The sequence below is a fragment of the Sinohyriopsis cumingii genome, chromosome 15, assembly GCF_028554795.1.
Source record: "Sinohyriopsis cumingii isolate HCF-2022 chromosome 15, ASM2855479v2, whole genome shotgun sequence".
NCBI lineage: Eukaryota > Metazoa > Mollusca > Bivalvia > Unionida > Unionidae > Sinohyriopsis > Sinohyriopsis cumingii.
In genome coordinates, this window is record NC_142975.1 from 74222818 (window position 1) to 74244023 (window position 21206).

General features: G+C 35.2%; 1 protein-coding gene across 1 annotated transcript in view; it reads left to right on the forward strand.

Moving 5' to 3' along the window:
• Positions 1-6946: 6946 nt before the first annotated feature.
• The window catches only part of LOC149782079 (polyamine-transporting ATPase 13A3-like), a 95689-nt gene continuing 81429 nt past the window's right edge, over positions 6947-21206 (forward strand). The window contains exons 1-2 of the mRNA XM_089933516.1: positions 6947-7096; positions 11186-11271. Coding sequence (XP_089789642.1) covers positions 7081-7096; positions 11186-11271 — 102 coding nt within the window. The 5' untranslated portion in view covers positions 6947-7080. The remainder of the gene's footprint in view (positions 7097-11185; positions 11272-21206) is intronic.

Genomic DNA, 21206 nt, shown 5'->3' on the forward strand with positions numbered 1-21206 from the left:
TTCCTTTCATTTTAGATCTGTTGGTATATCCATCGTGCTCGGTACACTTATCGATAAGCAGATCAATGGCGGTCAGTGTCTTCTTTCCATGGAGGCACAACGTTATGTCAAATTTCTCTCTCATCGTCTGCACGTCTTCAATGGTCCTCAATAGTATAGAAGAAGTTAATTCTGCAGGTGTACTAAACCCGAGACATACAGGAGAGTTCAAACTGTCGTGATACATAAATAGGCTCAAACGACCTCTATCTTCGACTTGACACTGACGTTTGAGTTCCTCTAACAGTGAGTCAGATAAGTCCGTAATGAAACCTGCTGATTCCTAGGCTGGAACAACAGACGCGAAGTCTTTACATTTCTTCGTGTAGGTGTCAGTTGTCGTCCACAATTTTCTCAAAGTCGCAGTCTGAGTCATGTGGATGCTAAAATACTCTTTTAGGTATACTGGATCCTTTTCCTTCTTGGGCGCAATTTGCTGTGACGGTATGGTGGTGAAAGAGGTCAGTGATGTTTGTTCCTTCTCTTTTTTCATCTATTTAATCTTTCTTGGCGTTTGTCCTCGCGATGAAGTGTCGTTCTTGGAAGTCGTCCATTTCTATACTGGGTGATAGCAGCGTGTCCATAAGGTGAAGTCTTGTAGTCTGGAAGTCTCACTGGTTGCATATAGTTTTCCATGGCGTTAGTAAATAAACAACTAAGATTTGGTACTGCAATGGTGACGTGATCATGAGGCACTGCATCGCACTCGAGTTTTCTCTCGTTCGATACTTGCTGTGTGAAAGGATTCATCTTGCTTGGCGTTTGCAGTCACAATGAAGTTACGGTCTTGGAAGTTTTCTCCTTTATATGCTGACCAATATCGGCGTGTCCATACGGTAAAGTGAAGTGGTTGGGAAGCCGTACTGGCTTTTGGTACACGACTTTATACAGTTTTTTCAAGGGCCGACTGACGATTTCGTGTGTGGGTAAACGTACAATCTTGTGCGGTTTGTAGGTGATCACTTTAAAGTTTCCATCCTCTCCAGACTGCAACGCTTCTTTCTGCAGGACAAAGTTCACCACTTGTCTCGTGCGATGATTTAGAGTCAGTCCTTTCACTTTACACTCGGTGTGCACTTCTTGTTTGTCCCGGTAGTCGTAGCCGTAATTTTAGGACCGCCACTAGCAAAACTTAGAATCTTGTCGTCGGGGTGCTCGTCAGTTCAGACTCCAAAACGGTCTCCTTCGATTTTAGGGTAACAATGATCATCAGGACGTTGAATGTAGATGCAACTGACCGTGTCAAAGTACAGGACGCGCTCTCCTAGTTGGTGTAAAGCTTCGCACAGTTTTAAACGAGCATGGGCTGTCACGTAGCCCGCAATGATGATATTTCCAAATTTGTCAGCCCCTACAAACACAAGTTCTTCTTCGTAATTGACCAGGATCAAGCCTTCACTAACGACGTCCACGTGTTTCATATATTTAGTTTTGTTGTGAATAATAGCGGGAAATGTTTTGCAAAATACTCCGTCTTGGGTAAAAACGGTCGTTGTGCCATTTTTCCGCACAAGCAATTCAACATCACTTTAGCAAACGATTGTCTTCCTTCGTTTTTCTCGATGTGGTCTAAAGTGATGCTCTCCTGGTCAAAGTATTTCTCTTTGAATGTCTCTTGGTCTTCGGGAGTTTTTGCACCAGGAAGGATAGCCGATAGCTTCTTGTTTTAGTTTCAGAATGCCATTCACGTAGTCTTTAAAAATGCCTTTCTGAGCATCGTCACCCATGTGGATATGTTCTGTCATGGGAAAGTGGTAAATTTCGCAAACTTCTAACAATTGGTATCCCAGGTCCAGAGTTTTAAACAATTCCACGCTGACCAACGTTCTCGTCAATGCGCGCTATTCCAGAGGTTGGTCTTGGTTGCAAGTTTCGGCACAAGTACGGCAAAAAGGAAACATCAGTTTTCCTTATCAATGGTGTTGACCTCAGGGTTCCCTAAGTCCCAGCCATCCACCAAATGTGTTCCAATGGTCTTTTCGCCTCCTCCGTATCCTTTTCTTTTACTTGTCACACAAGTGATGCAACCAGCGCAGAGCTTTGACCGAGTATCATCGTTCGACAAAGTTCGTCGTTTGAGGGAGGATGACAGCCAGGGTGTTTTCGGACATGAATCGTTTGCGATACTCTAGGGAGCACGCTTTGGCAATGGTGAAGGCTTCTTTCAAAGGATCGATCCCTACGTGCTCCATGAATAATTCTCGAAATGTTTCACAGCAACGCCTTAAAATGTCCACGTCGGATCGACAATACTTTACACTTCTTCCTGAAAGTCGAAGGGTTCCGATGCGTGAGTTTGGTAAAAACCTTCTCGTTGTTCAGAGCGCATGCTGTCGGGATCGTGTTGTGAGCATCAGGAAAATCTAGCAGGACGGTGTGTTGATTGGCTTCGGTATTGAAAAAGTGCGGAAAATAGCCTTTGTATATTTTAGTCTTTCCAAACGTTTTATGTAATCGGCTCAATGGCATGACCAAGTAACTCATTGAATCTTTAAACAGCACTTGTCCCACTTGCATGGAAATGAATTTGGCTAAGTTCAAAGTGACTATAGGAAGTTCGGTGCTTTGTTCCGTATACTATTTTAGGAGAAATTGTCCATCATACTCCGAGAAAATGTGAGCCATCACCGTCGCATAGCGATGACAATCTCCGTAACGTTCGATGTCCTCTAGACTCCTCGTCTCGGTGATAGGCTCTAAGATACATCGGGAGAAATCTGTCAGCGTGTTAGGTCCCCGAAAGATGGGTTCTTGGATGCATTTCTCGCACGCTCGATGAGCCACGCAGAAATTATGAATGTGAATGCCGGTCTCTTGCATGCATTCGAAATAGAAAAAGGTGAAATTCCATTTCTTCTTGTCCTCTTTCTCCTCCTCCTCCTGTTTGAGTTGATATTTTTGAATGTATCATTCATGTTCCAAGTGCACGATTTGGCGACAAATGGGACATCGTTCCTTTCCTGAACATACGTGCGCCTTGGCACTGTTGGTACGTAGACTTGTCCACAAGTAGGGCACAATCTCAGCAGTTGACAAGCACTTTTCTTCTGTGAACCTTGCGTCTTTAGATGCTGTTGGTAACAGGTAGGGCTGAACATGTTTGCTGACAAGCAGGGCAATGCACTCGTTCTTGTCCTTCGTCAAGGCAGTGTTTAGAGGCTAAACATCCCTCACATTTCGATCCGCACTGTTTGTGTTGCTCTCGATTGTTATAGCCATAGTCACATTTCTCACAGCAATAACTGTATCCGAGGAATCTGGTGATACTGGTAATGACATCGAAATGTTCATCGTGTTGATAGACATAAATGTATTTTCCGTCTTTGAAATTGTTGCCTCGAAATAACAGTTCTCCACGCACTTCTTGAGGATGAACTTTCAGCGTATTGCGTGAAGCCAAGACGTCTTGCAATTTTTTCATTTCAGGAATGCCACAGGGTGATGACTGTTAAAAACATTGTTAATAGTGCATACGGTCATTGGTACATGAGCTTTTTTATTTTTCCAATCATCAGCAATCCTTATATGTCTGTATTTATATCATTATAAGCTCCCACATGTCTTAAAATTTGTTTTTGGCAAATATTTATTAAGGATATATTTATCTCATGATAAGGCAACCTCAACATTTTCACTAATCCATTAAATAGAGTCCACTGGTTTTATCATGAAAGAAATATTATAAATGGCTGTTTTATATCTCCAGATTTCGGTTAATCATTTAAAATGTCCGTTTCTGTAAGTGATGTAGGGGTTGGTGGAGTATTGATTCAAGAAGATAGAAATGGTGTGGATCATCAAGTGTGCTATTTTCTACAATTCTAAACAAGCAACAGCGAAATTATTTAACAATCGAGAAAGAATCCTTGACTTAGATATTGGCTTTGCATCATTTTGACGTGTATGTTAGTTCAGCTTTATCTCAGATTATTATTTTGATTTATCACAACTTACTTAATTAATTAACAAAATAAAAAACGCAAATCAGAGATTGTTGGGGTGGAGTTTGATGCTGCGTGAATGCAACCTTGACATACACATCAAGTAAAAAGATCACGTGATTACAGATAACTTGTCACGTGTATAGTATTACTGTATCGCTTTTTTGTATATATTTTGTGTCATTTATATATCATCTCCCTGTGTAGTTCTAATCATTATAGTAATATATGTTATGTATTTAGGATTGTTTGGGATTTAAAATCACATTATTGTTAGTTCGCAACTAGGAGAATTAAATTATTTGTTGATTTTTCTAAGCTGGTTGGTTTTGTTTCTTTATGTTACATAGTTCAAGATCATGGGGTCCTAACAGCGTCTAAAATAAACAAAATAATAATAATAATAATAATAATAATAATAATAATAATCAGGAATAGCCTTAACAAACACGGGGCCCCTTGGATTTACGCGCGGGACCTCTGTAAGTACGGTGTTTGGAAATAAACTTTAAAACAAGTTTCACATGATCTTGAACTTAAGAATTTCTTCTATCGCTTTAACATTATTTTCTCTCTGTAAATATATATTTTTATAAATTACTAACGCACGGGGCTAAATTGGTCCAATTGGCCTAAGGCCGGCAATAATAATAATAATAATAATAATAATAATAATAATAATGGTGATAATAATAATAATAATAATAATAATAATAGATTAAATACCAGTTTAAAAACAGTTGTTTTTTTTTTTTAAATCGGTTAACCAGGCAGGGCCGGATCAGGTCAAGTGTTGACCGGAGGTGGTTCCAAAATTTTAAAAGAGCCATGCCTTTCCTCGAAAGGACACCAAAATCTAAAGTCATGGGGTCTGTTTACTCAGAGTGTGCACAATACCCAATAAAAGGTGCGCGATAATAAAACGATGGTTGAATTTCAAGTGTGTGTGTGTGTGTGTGTGTGTGTGTTGGGGGGTAGCCTGGGGCGTGTTTCCGGAAATCCCTCAATCTCTCTCCCACCCGGCCCTGCTAGAACACGAGGATATGCACTCTTTTTCTTAATTAATGCTACATTTTAAAATCTTTAATAAAATTACCACGCATGAAGATTTCGTTTTAAATTGTGTATTAAAAAAAGACGAGACTCACGAGTCCTCGTTGTTATTAGTGTAGCTGAAGCTTTCGCCCCGTATCTTCATCTATCATCATTAAATATCTTCATCATCCGTTACGAGTCTATGCTCTTAAAATAAGTAACAGAAAAGAGTGAAGACAACAAGCTTTGTAAAATTGAATAAATAATTTGTTTCCCTAGAATACAAAGTGAAAAATGAGAAAAAAGAACTTACGGTATTGCAAATTAAATCCAAAAATAATCCAAGAATTAAAGATACAAATCCTAGTAATAAAAAATCCTGAATAAAACTCAGTGCAAGTTTCGAAGAAATTTAAAACTGAAGGCGATGACGTGCATATTATAATCAGTGAAGTACTGATGTGTCGACAGTCTCTTGTTGAATCACAGAAATGTTATTCCAGGTTTGAATTCAGTATAAATTCCAATGAATGTCTTTATCCAAGAATTTTGTTAGGGCATTTTTGTATTTCCAGAGAAAATAATCACTTGAATTCAATAATTGAATGAAACTAAAAATTCAGCCCAAACTGGTCACAACATAATACAACTCAAAGTGCCATATATTAAAGCACGACTGGTAAAATCCTCACAGTCACAAGACAAGGTAGTTTTCTGCTTGACCTCAGGTCACATTAAAAACATCCATTACCTAATTTAAAACAACCTTCTAGAATGATCTAAAGAACCTCATTTACTTATAACACGATAGCCTATACAAGTCACATTGGAATCTCCAAACACCCTGACCGTGATCAACATATTTACCACTTCTTGTTTAACTGAATAATAATTTGGTTAATAAGCTCATACACATAAAGAATAATGATGCTATTATTAGTTGTTTACATAAATAAAAACTCAATCAGGTCAAGCAGAAATTAACTCAATTTTTGGACAAGGTTAAGTTCAGTAAACAATTTTTCATTACAATAGCATATAATGAGATAAGAAAAAATTAAACTTACAGACAAAAAATTAAATTAAATTAAATATACATAACACTTCATTTATTTTAATGCTGATCTTTTGTAGGAAGTTATAACGTATTCTCTGTTCCACAGTTTCCTGTATTCTCTGTTACAAAGAATATCACAATACAAGTAAATAAACAACGACAATAATACATGAATAAAACAATATGTAACAAACTCATTTTTGATTTTCGTTTTAACGTTCACGCACTAAAACTATAATATGTTTAATTTTCAGTGTTCCATTACTGCAACGTCTTTTACGTTGCTGAATTTACTCACATTTCTGAAAATAACTATTTTAAATCATAACTTAGAAATATAAAATAAAAATGTTTGTTACCATGGTACTGCTTGCCTAATTGTATATTCAGTAATGTGCTCCATTATACTGTACTGCATAAGTGCCATCATTATCAGCATCATTATCAAGCTGCCATCATATATCATATTTATGTCAGTGGGTGAACAAAAGCAGACACAACAAAAAGCACGGAAATTTATATTTGTATTTTTCAATACAACCCACAATCTTCATTTTATGCGCATAGTGCTTGATTTCTTGCTTCTTTGGTTATTTTCTTGTACGTTACTGTCTTGCGTCTTCATTCCTGTACTTCACCATGTTTAGGCAGACCTTGTTTTTGCAGGATCTCTACTTCCGCTGTTCCATACACTGTACATAACAGGCATTATTTAGCCTCAATAATGGTAGAATACACTTATATAAGCATGTTATTCATATATATGGCATAGATATAATAAATATCTATTTTTGTAATTTATCGAATCCATCTTTTATGAATCAACCTCCACTACAAGCAAGTTATTTATACCAGATATTAATCTTTCGAACAACTGTGTGTGTTTGCCAATAATATGACAACTCAACACGAAAACCTCAACAATAGAGGAAGCGTTAGATGTCGGCTGACGTTGCGGAAAGAATATTACCGATGAAGAGATGATTTATGTTTTCCTAAGCTACAGAAATGAACCACCGATCAGGTAACATAAACTTTGTAAACTTTTTAAAGAATTCTTAAAACCAGTAATGATGACACGAACAAGATGTGCACCCATGACTCTTTTAGTGTCCAGCATCATTCGATGACCTTATACGCTGTTTAAAAAAACAATTGAAGTCACAGATGTTATTCATGGGGCTGAGGATAATTACAAAAAAAGATCGCTTAAATTATGCTTTATGCATAAAATGGCACCCAATGATAGACCAACAAGTTGTTTCTCAGAGACTCCGCCTCCTCGGTTTTCTTGATGCCTACATTTTTTGTTTGTTATCAAAGTTGTCAATTAAAAGTAAGAATCAAAATCCTAAAAAGAATATAATTAAACGATTGAGTATTCAATTTCTTTATTATTTAATATGTTTGGAGGCTCGAATTTGATTTTAATTTGGTTCCTGGAATTACGAGGCAAGCACATTATAGCCTTTTGTACTGTAGGTGCACCACTTATCCTTTTGGTCTGATACATTACTGTATTTTATGGCCAGACATATCAGAAAATATTGACAAAAGTTGCAATGGCTTGTGGTTTATCTAACCTGAAAACAAATTTATATGTGGATCTTGAATGATTACTCATAAAATTCAAAACAACATAACCATGGCTTTAGACACAGTAGAAATCAGGAAATTTAAAAGTGAAAATGAAACTCACTACTTCCCTTAGCATCTTAAAGACAAATTGTCATAAATGAAGTCATGCTTCATGATTGTTTACTTGTACATTTTATGCATTTTTGGCAATCAAGTTTGGACAGACTTTTATCATTTCCAGTAGTTATTTATGACAGAAATATAACAATCATGCTAGTTTCTACTATAAATAAGGCTTAGCAGACTTTAGTACCTACATTAGAGTTAAAACCTCAGGCCATGCTTAACAAGATTATTATTTACATTGTCCAGTTACTACTGTTTACACAGTGTGCTCATATCCAAAAACAGTGCTCTGATTACACAGTACTTTTTGACTTTTGGACTAAGTCACTGTTTTGGGATTATTGTGAATTCATTCAAGGACATTTTTTTTATATCAGTGTGACACAACAAGACTTTTGGCGCATTAGCATGATTGAGACTACTGGCACATCAGCTGATTCAAAATCAGGATGTGGTTTTCACTCTTTTCTGACCATAAATTTGTAACAATAGAATCCATACAGTTTTACTATTAATTCATATAAAAATATCTATTGTGGAAAGGTAACTCCTTGATAGAAAGGGACATTACCTATATGATGCTAAGAGTAAATTACCAGCATCATTATCAAGCTGCCGAATGAACTAGAAAGGTTTTCTGTTTTGGCAATGTGCCATCAATCAAAGAAAAATGTGCTGAGAAAATTAAGGAAATAGAGAAGACTAAAAGCATAATAGAAATAACAAAATTATGTCAAGAAAATTTGATTCTGGACATTCATATAATTATGAGCTGACACATCCCAGGTAAGTAAATCGTGACCTTAGTCATGATATGAAATGTAGAGTTTGATGCTGAAGGATAAATGTGCTGAGAAAATGAAGGAAATAGAGAAGACTAAAAGCATAATAAAAATAACAAAATTATGTCAAGAAAATTTGATTCTGGACATTCATGTAATTATGAGCTGACATATCCCAGGTAAGTAAATCATGACCTTAGTCATGATATGAAATGTAGAGTTTGATGCATAAGGATGGTAAGTTGCAACAGTTTGATAGTTTTGTTAATTTTAATTCTCACATTAATCACATTAACTGAGATGAGTGACTGATACCAAAATAATATTTAAAATCTTATTTCATTGTTTGTATAAAAAATTATTGACTCACCAAACTCATTTGCACCTCCTTTCACAAGTCTACAAGCATCTGGTGCTGGTGTGGAATTTGGACACTATATTATTCTGGTTTCTTGTATTTTACTTTAAAGATCAATAGTCAGAAAATAGACTACTATGTGATCGATCAGCCTAGAGCACTAAATAATTAATCATGATTGTATAAGGTTTGAATGACTGACATGTGTTAGCTATGTCTACGCTTGGGAAAGGCATTATTAGTTCCCATGTTTTCATTATGACATAACCAGTAATGTGTTGAAAGTTTTGTAAAAAAAAACCACCCCAGTTAATAACCTACCAATAGTCTTTAAAACAAAGGTTATATCTACACATGAATACCATAAGTTTGTAATGTTTCATGTGTTTATTTTATATTATTTAATACTCAAAATGTTTCAACCTTTGTTTTTTGTGCATGCACCCATTATTCTGCATTGTTATAAGATGTTGTAACACTTAAAATGAATTGGCTACAGTATGTTCTATATGATTTTAGAAATGGCCACAATATTTTAGAGGCTAGTGTGATGAATGACACAACTAAACCATGTTGTATTGATTTGCTTTGTTTTCCGCATTCTTTTTTGTGTGCATTTAAGCTCAGGTTATGATAATTGATAATTGAATTCACGGCTTCCAGATCAGGTATATGTTCAGTTCTCATATAATACACTCTTTCTCCTTGTAATACATCCCCATGATGTTCTTCATTTTCCCCTAGGTTAGCCCTACTTTGTTTTTGCTTTGGTCAGCTGTGGTAAACCTGTAGTATAGCTAAAGGCTAGACTTAAGTAAACAGGCATAAAGCCAGTGTGACTTATTAGCAGTTAATCCTAATTACTGTACTTATCTTGTGAAAGGACTGCCTTTCTGAAGGCAACTCTGATGTGACTTCAGAGAAACTTATGTTATACTGAATGTGATTATTATGCAATGCCTTTTTTTATTGCAACAGTATTTAAATGAAATTTTTGAGAACGCAAATATAAATCGTGATAGTAATTGAAGCTTTCTCAGAGTTTGATTCAGAGAAGATTAATAATAATAATAATAATTGCTATTTAAGTACAAGTAATTTAGACTAGGACACGACTGTATCATTAGACACTTTTTAAAAGACCACAGAAAAGTAAGTTGATTTGTAAAAATGAGTGACTTAAACTTATTTTCAAGTTGCACATTTTAAAAAAAAATGATATTCTTGCCAGCATAAAGCCAAAAATATGTGAAAGCTGCATTTTGATTGGTAATATTTGAATATCAGTACCTCAAGCGTTTTTGAATTAATTTTGACAACAGTTTACATCTGGAGTCTTGAATTTAGGTACTGTACATGTACCAGCATCACTTTATCTTCTGTATGGAGACCCTGTTATATCCCACCTTTATTCTTTTTAGGGACAGTTCTTAAGACATTTAACACTGTTTACTGATTAATTTGTTTGTAGTGATTAATGTTGCTTGGTATATTTTTCCATTCATTCTTTGCTTCCTTTAATGTTGGCAATTTACATTCAGATATACTGGAACAAATTATTTTGCGTAAGTTTCTTTCATGTGAATGGAGATGCTATTTCACCAAAAGTGAAAATTGCACAGCATTCTAAATGATCATTCTTGGGATTGGGACTAACTGTTGATGATTTTATTCTGTTTTTTTAAAATTGTTTTTAGTGTTATTGTACAATGTAGTGGTAAAAATGATAAATTTACATGTATAATGTTTTAACTTCACAATCTGTTTACTGAAACATATCTTTTTAGTGTGATATTATAAATTGTAAGAGTTCAATCCCGATATGTAATAAAATAATGATTATATACTTTTTCGTTTTCCTTTCTGTCCTTATCAAAGTGAGGGATTCCCAAGATTATACCAGAGACTCTCAGAGATTGACTGGAGACACCTGAGTTCTATGAGTAGAGAGTCCAGGACTCCACACCTGAAACTCTCTTGAGAGCCATGTGTTTAACATACAAGAAATAAGAATATTATTAGATACTGAGAGTCCTTTGAAAGTTCAGCAAATGTTTTTGAAGACAGCTGTTTTATTTATGTAGGGTACATATATTCAGCATGCAGAGTTTTGTGGTTAGAGAGACAGGGTTATCTTGTACATGGGGTTGATTGAAGCAATTATATGTTCTAGTTAAATAACTTAACTTACAATAGTGGGAAGACATGTCCCATGCTGTTGCAGATTTCTCAATATTTTTATATTTTTACTAATTTTAATTTATTTCAGATAGCGCTAGTGGATCAGGGGACGGAGCATTCGGACAACTCCTGTCCCAATCTACAGTCCTCAACAAGGGAACAGATGATGAACTGGTGAGATACAAGAGATAAGATAGCATGGGCTACCATATCTACTGTATATTTTGAGATACCATATTTCTTGGGATAACCTAAATCAATTTTTAAAATATTTTTTGTGCACAATATGTTCTTGGACACATCTTCGTTTTTTTAGATGTAAGTTGTGGGACACCTTTTAAATTATTCAAAAATGATTTGTCAGAAAATGCTCTTTAACTTAAATTTTGTCTTAAAAAAATTCAACTGTATACATGAGATATAACTCTTTTATCCACTGAAGCATCACCTCATCAACCCAACCCTCCTACTGCACATGTGTGAGCCATCCTTTCGGTGCATGAATATTTTTTAGCTTCCTCATGCCGTGAAACGTAATCATTGGTGGCAACATATCTGCTGCAGAAACTGTAAGGACTAAAGTTAGATTTTGTATCTGCACCAGTCAAGCAAATTCTCACACTTTTAATCCCCTTCTTATTGACAATCTCTCCAGGAATGAGATCAAAATAGATTGGACTTGCATCCATGTTAATGATCATATTGTCAGCAAAATCATCTCTTCAACCACTCCATTGGCCTAGTGGTTAGAGCGTCTGTGGAAGGTTGTGGGTTCAACCCCTGGCTGAGTCATACCAAAAAGCTTATAAAAATGGAACTAAGAGCTGCCTTGCTTGGCGCTCAGCATTAAGATGTTAGTGTTAGGACTGGTGGGCCTGGTGTCAGGATAATGTAACTGGGTGGGACATCACGCTACATGTCTGCGGCATGATGCCCCAGTGCTTGACATCACTATAAACTCCACACTGCAGACATTGTAATGATATGACTGAAAAATTGTTAAAGCTACTTTAAAAAATCAAATCACACACATACACACACTCCTCTTCTGGCCTTCACAAATTCCTTGAATGATTTTATGTTCTCATCAAAATCTTTGGGAAATGTTGGGTCATCGATGTCTGTGCACAATGCACTAGAGTGTGTCACTTTGACAACTTTTCCATTGTTTAAATTAATTTTCAAATTTCCTGTTAATACCAGTAAAAAGGAACCAAAGATAGCTTCTATTTTTTTGCCATCTGTAATTATAATTGATATAAATGGGCATTGATTTTTGCAAGGTAAATAGTATGCACACCATTCACTTGCTTTAAAAATACTTTTTGTAACATATGGCAGTGGAAAGATTGTCATTGGCACTCAGAGTGAATGTATTTTGAAATAATGATTTTTATTTGTGAGATATTGTTGTTAACATGAATATAATACATTCTTTGATGTCTTGCACTAACACTGTTTAATGCATGAATGGCAGGTGCCTTCAGGCAGTCAGTTGATGTTAATAATATAGTCAAACCTCTGAGTACAACTAAACACAATTTGTTTTTCTATATTCACATCAATGAACAATGTGTTTTGTTTTCTGACATAAGCGAAAACAAACTACAATATAGATGCATATGCTACAAATACGGAAATTTTTGTCTTTAATAAATTGCTCATGATTTAAAAAAAAGAGGAGTAAAAGGCAACAATACCAGATTAGTTTCTTTCATGTTATTGTCAAATAAGTGTTTTTGTTTATCTATTTTATTGTAATCTGCAGTGTGGCGGCTGGGTGCAAATTCAACAAATTTGATTCATTTCTTATGTCTTGACACATGACCAAGGTAAAAAAAAGTTTCACCATAAGTTTTTAACGGGGAAAAATAATTTATTTTATAGTATCCCAAGATATATGGTAAATACATAATGTTTAAAAAAAGAACTTAAATATATTTATTTCTCTAAATACTTAATCCAAAAACAACAACCAAAAGCCTAGCAACCTGGAGAAAACCAGATTCATCAAGCAGAGGGCACATGTCAATGCAGTAGTCACGTGATACCAACAAAACCATTGCTGACAAGTGTTCTGTGTTTTATAAATCTGGCTTTCTCCAGGTATCGGTGAATTCTAGATTTTTGATGGCCAGTTGACTCTGACCCTACACTCAGATATAAATGACAAAGTATATAAAATGTGGTGGAAAGGGTGAGAGGAAACTTGGACCATGCAATCCCATTCCACTATTGTTAGTGTCAGTCACCAGATTAATCCACATACCATTAACAACTTTGGTTCAGAGTTCACATTTAAAGTAAATAGCTAAGGTGTTTACATGCACTGCATGCAATGTTTAATTTTAGTGGCTTGGTTCGCATGAAAGCCTTCAACTTCAGCATGGCCTATAAAATCACACAACTTATGGTTATCCATAAATAAAAAGTGGCAGAATCCAGACCAAGCTGGTCCTTGGCAAACAAACATGTGGTTATAAATTTGTTTGGCAGCAAAATAAATAAAAGCTTGGATTAACATCTGTGAAGCAGAAATGGGGGTGCTTTAATTTTATTGCTTCACATACCAGCAATTATAGTCTGACTCTACATCCAGGGGCCCCGAGTGGCCGACTGGTCTAAAGCGTTCTCCGTTACAGATCACTGCCATCTCACCTCTGTCTGCGCCGGTTCGAGTCTCAGATTCAGCCAATGTAGGTATGTGAGAAAGAATGCCAGTAGCTTCTCGTGGGTCGGTGGTTCTTTCTGGGGTTTTCCCAGGTTCTTCCTCCACCATTAATACTGGCCGCCATATATAGCCTATCATGTGCTGAAAAATGGCGTTAAACCCCACAACAACAACAACAACTGACTCTACATCCCCATTTGTTTGTACCCCCCTACCAATTTCAAAAACGAGAACATTTAATGTGATAAAAGGTGCACAGAACTAAGTCAATTGAATCATTGATTTATAATTTCTAACCTGACGGTGACCAGAATGGCACTAATGCTGGCATCCCCTGTTCCATTTCATGCTTAACGGACTTTCCATACTAACATCGTCATATTGTGTACACTATAGGCTAGTTTATTTCCATCAAACAACATAATGACGTAGTTCATCCTGTTCGGCAAATGCTGAATAATTGCGTAAATTACATAACATTGAGAGTTTGGAATTATATCCCTCTGCATACATGAACATAGAAATTAAACCGCTTGTTAAATCCACATGAAAAGCGTAGTTGTCATTTTCCTTTGCTTGATTCAACATTGTAAATATTGGAAGCAGACGACTTATGTATGTACATTTGTAGTCGTGATACACCCCTTTGCTGAAAATGGACTTGTCCAGAAACTGGAAATGGATCAGAGCATGTCCGTCTATCGCACTGAAAACTTCCGTTAAACATGAAACGTGCATAAGATGACGGTGTTAGGGCCGTTCTACTCAGAGTCAGGTTAGAAACTATGAATCAATGAATGAATTGACTAAGTTCCTTGCACTTTTTATCACATTAAAGGTTTCCATTATTTAAATCGGTAGGGGGGTACAAACAAACAGGTTTGTATTATCAGACTAGAGTCACTCACAACAGCACCAGAAGGAGAGTCAGCTTATCTTTTTGATGGCTCAGCTATTGCTTGGACATCAACTACACATGATGAAACTGGCTTCCAGGCTTCCTCACTTGTTAAGATGCAGTACCAATCCAATTCTGTGTTTCATTAATTTGGTCACCATGGGATATCCAGCCCTAACTGTATGTTGTCTAATTTAACAGTCATGAGGGGGAGGGGGTGGGGGTGCAGAATTATACCATATGTATAGATCAATACACCACCTGAATCCATCAGAGATAGGCTGACTCTTCTTCTGGTGCTATGTTGTTGTTGTCAGTCATTGATCACAGTCAGCCAGTATATTTGCATATAATTACATAAAATGAATAGATTGACTTCTGACAGACATTGATGTTGATAGAATTAAATATGAAGATTTAAAACACATTTTACGGTTTGTCAGTACATGAATGCTGACAGTTTCACATTTTTCTGGTACAGGGAGGAATGTTACCAGTAAAAACTGGCATATACGTGTGTCACGTTTTTTTGCTTACTATATGTCACTATACAAATACAAAACATTAATACTCTAATCTTTTTATCAAGCTGATTGAATAAAAGTATGCACCAGTTTTCAGGGACATGGGAATCCTAGGTACCACACTTGCAGGATCTGTTGTTGAACACATAATTTTAGTCTTCATGCTGATTTCCCAAACTTCATTCTCAGAATCAATGAAATGCATTAAAATTGGCATCATGTTTTAAAGCTTGACGTCTATGTCTTTATTAAATCCCTCCTGCTTCAGGCTACTTTTATCTTATCATTCATAATAATAATAATAAAGACTTTATTTAGAGAAGGTAACTCAATTAGTTACAGAACTAATCTATCTTGAGGCCTTTTATCTGTTATGTACAATATATATACAGTATATACAACATGTTGTGAATAATCTGGCTTGACACTAAATAATTAAGTAGTTTTAAAATTCAAATTATCAAGCCTGGAACTCATGCACAGACATCAGTGAAAACATAAACATATATAAAACATGAAATATCATCCTGCATTGAAAAATTCAACTATGAAAATGATGCAAAATTACAGAAAAGCAGATGGTACTTTTTGTATTAGAACTGTTACATTTTCTAAAGATTTCATCCATTTAAGACATTGATTATGAAAAGAAGAAATGCTAGCAGACTGCCTTGTATCACTGGGAATGTTGCTCCATACCAGTGGACCAGTATATTGAAAACTTTTTTTAAACAATCCCTTCTTTGGACTTGGTATAATGTAATTTTTACTTCTAATGGACCTTAAATTTGCAGTACCATCAGTGTCTCTTTGGTGAAAGATATTGCTTAGATGTACAGGAATGACTTTTCTGGATACTTTATACATCAATTTGGCCTTTCTAAGAAATATTCTTTCATGTATTGTTAAAACCTTTATATTATTCATTGCATCCTGAAAATTGTCTATACATTGATCTAGAATGAAATGGCAAGCCCTCTTTTGGAGTCTTAAAAGTGTTGTTATGTTTGAATTAGAGGTATTACCCCAAATTACATTACGGTAGTCCAGATATGGCTGAATATAACTTCTATAAAAGATGACCCTGTACTGAAGAGGAATGTGTGTTTTGATTTTCCTCAGTAGCCAAAGATAAGAATTAACCTTTTTTGAAACATGTTTAATGTGAATAGCCCAAGTAAGATTGTTATATATGAATACGCCAAGAATTCTATCTTGAGGTCATATTAAGGCTCACATTGTCAAATAGAACCTGAAGTTTGTTGCTGTTCTAGCCTTGCTCGTTTTTGTTGTGTTGTAACTAGTAGGGCTTTCGTTTTTTTCTGTGTTTATGATCATACTGTTTTCCTTGCACCATACTTGAAGTCTGTTGAGAGCATCTTGTAAGTTAAGTTATTTTGAAGTACGGTTTTGGTTTTACCCATCTCAGACAGTGTAGTATATCATCTGCATAGAGGTCAATGGAAGAAATTGAAGTTCCAATCTTAAGAGGTAAATCGTTGATAAATGAATAACAGAGGTCCAAGGATAGGGCCCTGTGGTACTCCACAATTAATATTTTTACTTTCAGAAATTTACCATTTAAAGATACTTGATGCACTCTATCGGTTAAGTAAGAAGTAAACTAGTTTAGGGAATTTTCCGTGCATTGATAGATTTTTAGTTTTTCAAGCAAAATTTCATGGTCTACAAGATCAAAAGCTTTACGAAAATCAACCATAATAGTACCTACCATTTCTCCTTGATCTAATGCTTTATGAATAATTATTAGCAGTAGTCATTTTGCCTTTTTATTTTTTAAACTGAGACAGCCATAGCGTTTTTTTTATGTGAATACAGTAACAAAAGAAAACTATTGACAACACTCACTTGCCTTCCACAAATTTGCAAACAAAAGGTGACTAACTCACATGGCTTTGAAATGTGCCCCACAGACTTCCCGGTCCAATTCCATGTTGAATTACTTTATCCTGTCAATATGCTCAGCAACATACATCGACATAAAGAAGCCATTCCAGATTTATGTATGATTTAAGTACTTTAATAATCATTTAATAACCACTTTTTATGTGAAGTTTCGCTGTTGCATCACATCTTGTCTATTTAAATATGAGGGCTATACTTCAGGTGTTTTGTGAAGTGATATATGTTAGATTCGATTCTGATTGGTGGTTGTTTGTTCCAGTCCTGAGTAAAACAATAACCACCAATCTGAATTAACGGTAGCTTGCTCACTTCATTTAACACCAGATGTATTGGCATCCAAACTCAATCTAAATAGAAACAAAGTTACAAATTTTGCATAGAAGTGGCTGTAAGATGATCTGTAAAGTATGTAAATCATACATGGTGAACAAGTTTGGAATGTCTCTTTTGATGGTGATATATGCAGTCCATGACTGAATGTACCAACAGGATTAAAAAAAAATTTTTAGCACAGAATCAGCAAAGGGGCAGATTCCAAACCACACAATTTAATAATCACCATGTTAATTTGTAGAAGGATGTGGGTGTTGTCAATTTTCTCTTTCACTCACAGAAATAATTGTGTTAGTCACCATGCTAATTTGTAGAAGGGATGTTGGTGTTGTCAATAATTGTTTCTTTCACTCACAGAAACAATTGTGTGTATCCATGGCATTTGTTTTGCATCAGCAGGAAATACCATGTAAACGTTTTGGTTGTTATTCATCTCAACTCCCTTACTGTGACTTTTTTCTAGATAAGATTGTCCTTGCATGAAGAAATTGTCAGATTTCTTCCTTTTGAAGTTAACACCATCATACCTTCCAAATACATGTATATGAGAAGACATGAAATTGGTAATAAAATGTTTAAAAGCATTTTTATGAAGTGCAAAACAGGGCATGGTGACCAGGATTCCTGATCAAATGGAACAGAATGAAATAGCCTAAAAGGTTGAAAAAGAATTCTGTTTGAAGTATTTTTTTTATGTTGCCAAGGATGAGAATGGCATATGAACAGATGTTGAGTTTATGTAAGTAATCTGCATGCTAGAAATACAACCAGTATGTCAGCACATTTAAAACAGCGACACCGTATCACTGAGAAATCTTCTAAATATGAAACGTGTATTGATAATGTATCATGTTTTAGGCTGTGTAACATGAAGCAGATCAAGCGTAATGTTTCACCCATTAGTCATTATTATCATTTTGCCTGACTGGGAAACTGTATTATATGAAACCAGTGTTTGTAAAGGAGAGTGTCCAATATTAAGCCAGAAATCTGTCTTCTGTTTAATTTATATAATTTTGAACCATATCTGTTCATTTATTGAGCTCAGTAGTAAACCTGTTTAAATATAATGATGTGGATGTCCAAACATGCCCAGCAATCAGTTGTTAAATATTTCTGCATTTCACTCTGTTCCTTGAGTATAAATTAGTGGAAATACAAGAAATAATACTTGGGATTCATATTCAATTTCACCCTAACCTGGCTTATTTGGGCAAGATACTTTTCAACTTAATGGCTTTATATGAACCATATTTGAATGAATGATTACTGTGTTTTAGTCATTATGGCTCTAATAGTAAAAAGTAACATGTTTTTCATTTCATTTCAAAACATAGCTTGTGCTTAGGACACAGTGCACATGATGCAATTTGATTATTAGCTGTACTCTTCATAGACCAGTAGATCTTATTGGATGGTCTGTCATTCATCATATATCTGTCCATTAGTACAGCTTTGCTCCTTCTCGTCCTAAACTACTTGGAGGATTGCCATGAAACTTGACACACAGATACATTCCATTGTCTAGATGGGCCTGAGATGAGTAGCATATCCTTGTCTTTCACTCAATTGAATTGTAAAATACCCAATTTGTTTTCTTTCAGTATATGTACCAGATGTGCAAGCATTTTATCTCTCACTCAAAACATCAATGTTTCTGTGCATATGTTTGTGTGATGAAAGAACTGATTGAAACTTCCAGCTTACTTTTTTATCTGATGCTATTATTGATGTAATGAACTTAAAAAAGCACATATTTAGGATGTAAACGAGTTGAACTTTTATTGCCGCAATTAACAGGGCATTTGCTTGCTCATTTATTGTATAAGATAAGGTGTTCAGATTAGAAGTGTGCAATCTCACCAGTTTACCATAGTATTTTTCCCTTGGTACTACTACACCAGTAGTTTCCGACAATGAGGAATGTACCGAAATTCCCAAGGAATCTTTTTATGAAAAAGTGTGTTTTCATTATTTATGACAAAATATTTTTTAAAATGATCTTTTATGTACAAAACAATTGTAACTGACACAAATTAATTTTGCATATAGCAAATATAATTATATTTATGATCCTTTAATCACATGTTTGACACGTGTCATGTACGTGAACACAGTGGCTCAATGGAGTGCTGTGAAACACATTCTGGACAAATTCAGAAAAAATCACAAAGTTGGAAAAATTGTGTATTTAAAAAAAATCACATGTCATATTTTAATACCAGCCCTCTGATAAATATCATGCCTATGTGTTAACATGTCATTCATTGTTTCCCTGCCTATTGTGTCAGTAGTGTAGGCTTCAGCATCACACTTCATATTTTTGTCAGCTGGCAATCTAATGTAAGCATGATCATTCACAGTATCAGCAATTGTGTATGCTTAAACCACATTAGTTGCAGCTTTTATGTAACAATTTATACAATGATTCATATTTTTCCAATTGATATCATGGATATTATATGGTGTTATACTGCTGTATAAATCAGATAAAGATATCTTTTCCAGCTATTGACAGACAGAAATTAAACAAAAATTGTCAGGCCCTTGCCCAAGAACATTGAGTTGTTGGTTCCTAATATAATTGTGGCATATTGTGGTAGGTATCATTGTATGTTCAGAAATACTACACTACAAAATTTTGTGTGTTACCAAGCACTAGTTCAGAAGCAGAATTATAGTTGTTCTAGTGTTTACTTTAAAAGTCAGTTTAAAATTGAAAAAGAACATTTTTAACTTAAACAAAGCTAGTTTCAATTTTGTTTAATTTTAGTGAATTACTCAGTACATGTACATCCAAAAGTTATCTGGAGTACTGGGTCCTAAATGAAAATGGTGACATTCAGTATGGCCACAAGAGCAGTAATCTTAAAAATCTTATAACTACTCCTCCAAAATGAATGGGCAAAGGAGCATGGCATTTATTTTCACTACATGATTTCTTATGCCATCTTGTCAGTCCTAAATGAAAATGGTGACATCCAATATGGTCACCCTGGCAGTCATCTTGAAAACCATGTTATTGCTACTCTTCCTGAATGGAAAGTGATTTTGACATAGGTGTTTCACCAGAAATCTTTTTTAAAATATGATTTCTACTTGCTTTTAAAGAAAATTGCACTGATCTGTCATTTGGGGCCAATGTGAAAATCTTGTTTATGCTGATTGTGTTGATAGGATGGTCACTTCAGCATGGGCTTTCCATTGCAAGACTTCTTATGTTGTTTGATTGGACTCAAATGAAATGGTGCAGTTCGGTGTCCGTCTTGAAAATCTTGTTTTTGCTTCTCCTCCTGATGGGAAAGTAATATTGACATGGGGTTTTCACAAAAATACTTATCTAGATGGGCCTAAATGAAAATGGTGCAGTTCAGTGTCCATCTTGAAAATCTTGCTTTTGCTTCTGCTCCTGATGAGAAAGTAATATTGACATGGGGTTTTCACAAAAATACTTATCTAGATGGGCCTAAATGAAAATGGTGCAGTTCGGTGTCCGTCTTGAAAATTTTGTTTTTGCTTCTCCTCCTGATGGGAAAGTAATATTGACATGGGGTTTTCACAAAAATACTTATCTAGATGGGCCTAAATGAAAATGGTGCAGTTATGATGTCTAAAATGGCCACCACTGTAGCTGTCTTGAAAATCTTATTGCTAGTAATCTTGAATGGATAACAGCATTAGATTTTTGCTGAAAGACTTCTTATAATGTCTAACTGATGCTAAATGGAAATGGTGAAAATTTGATGTCCAGAATGGG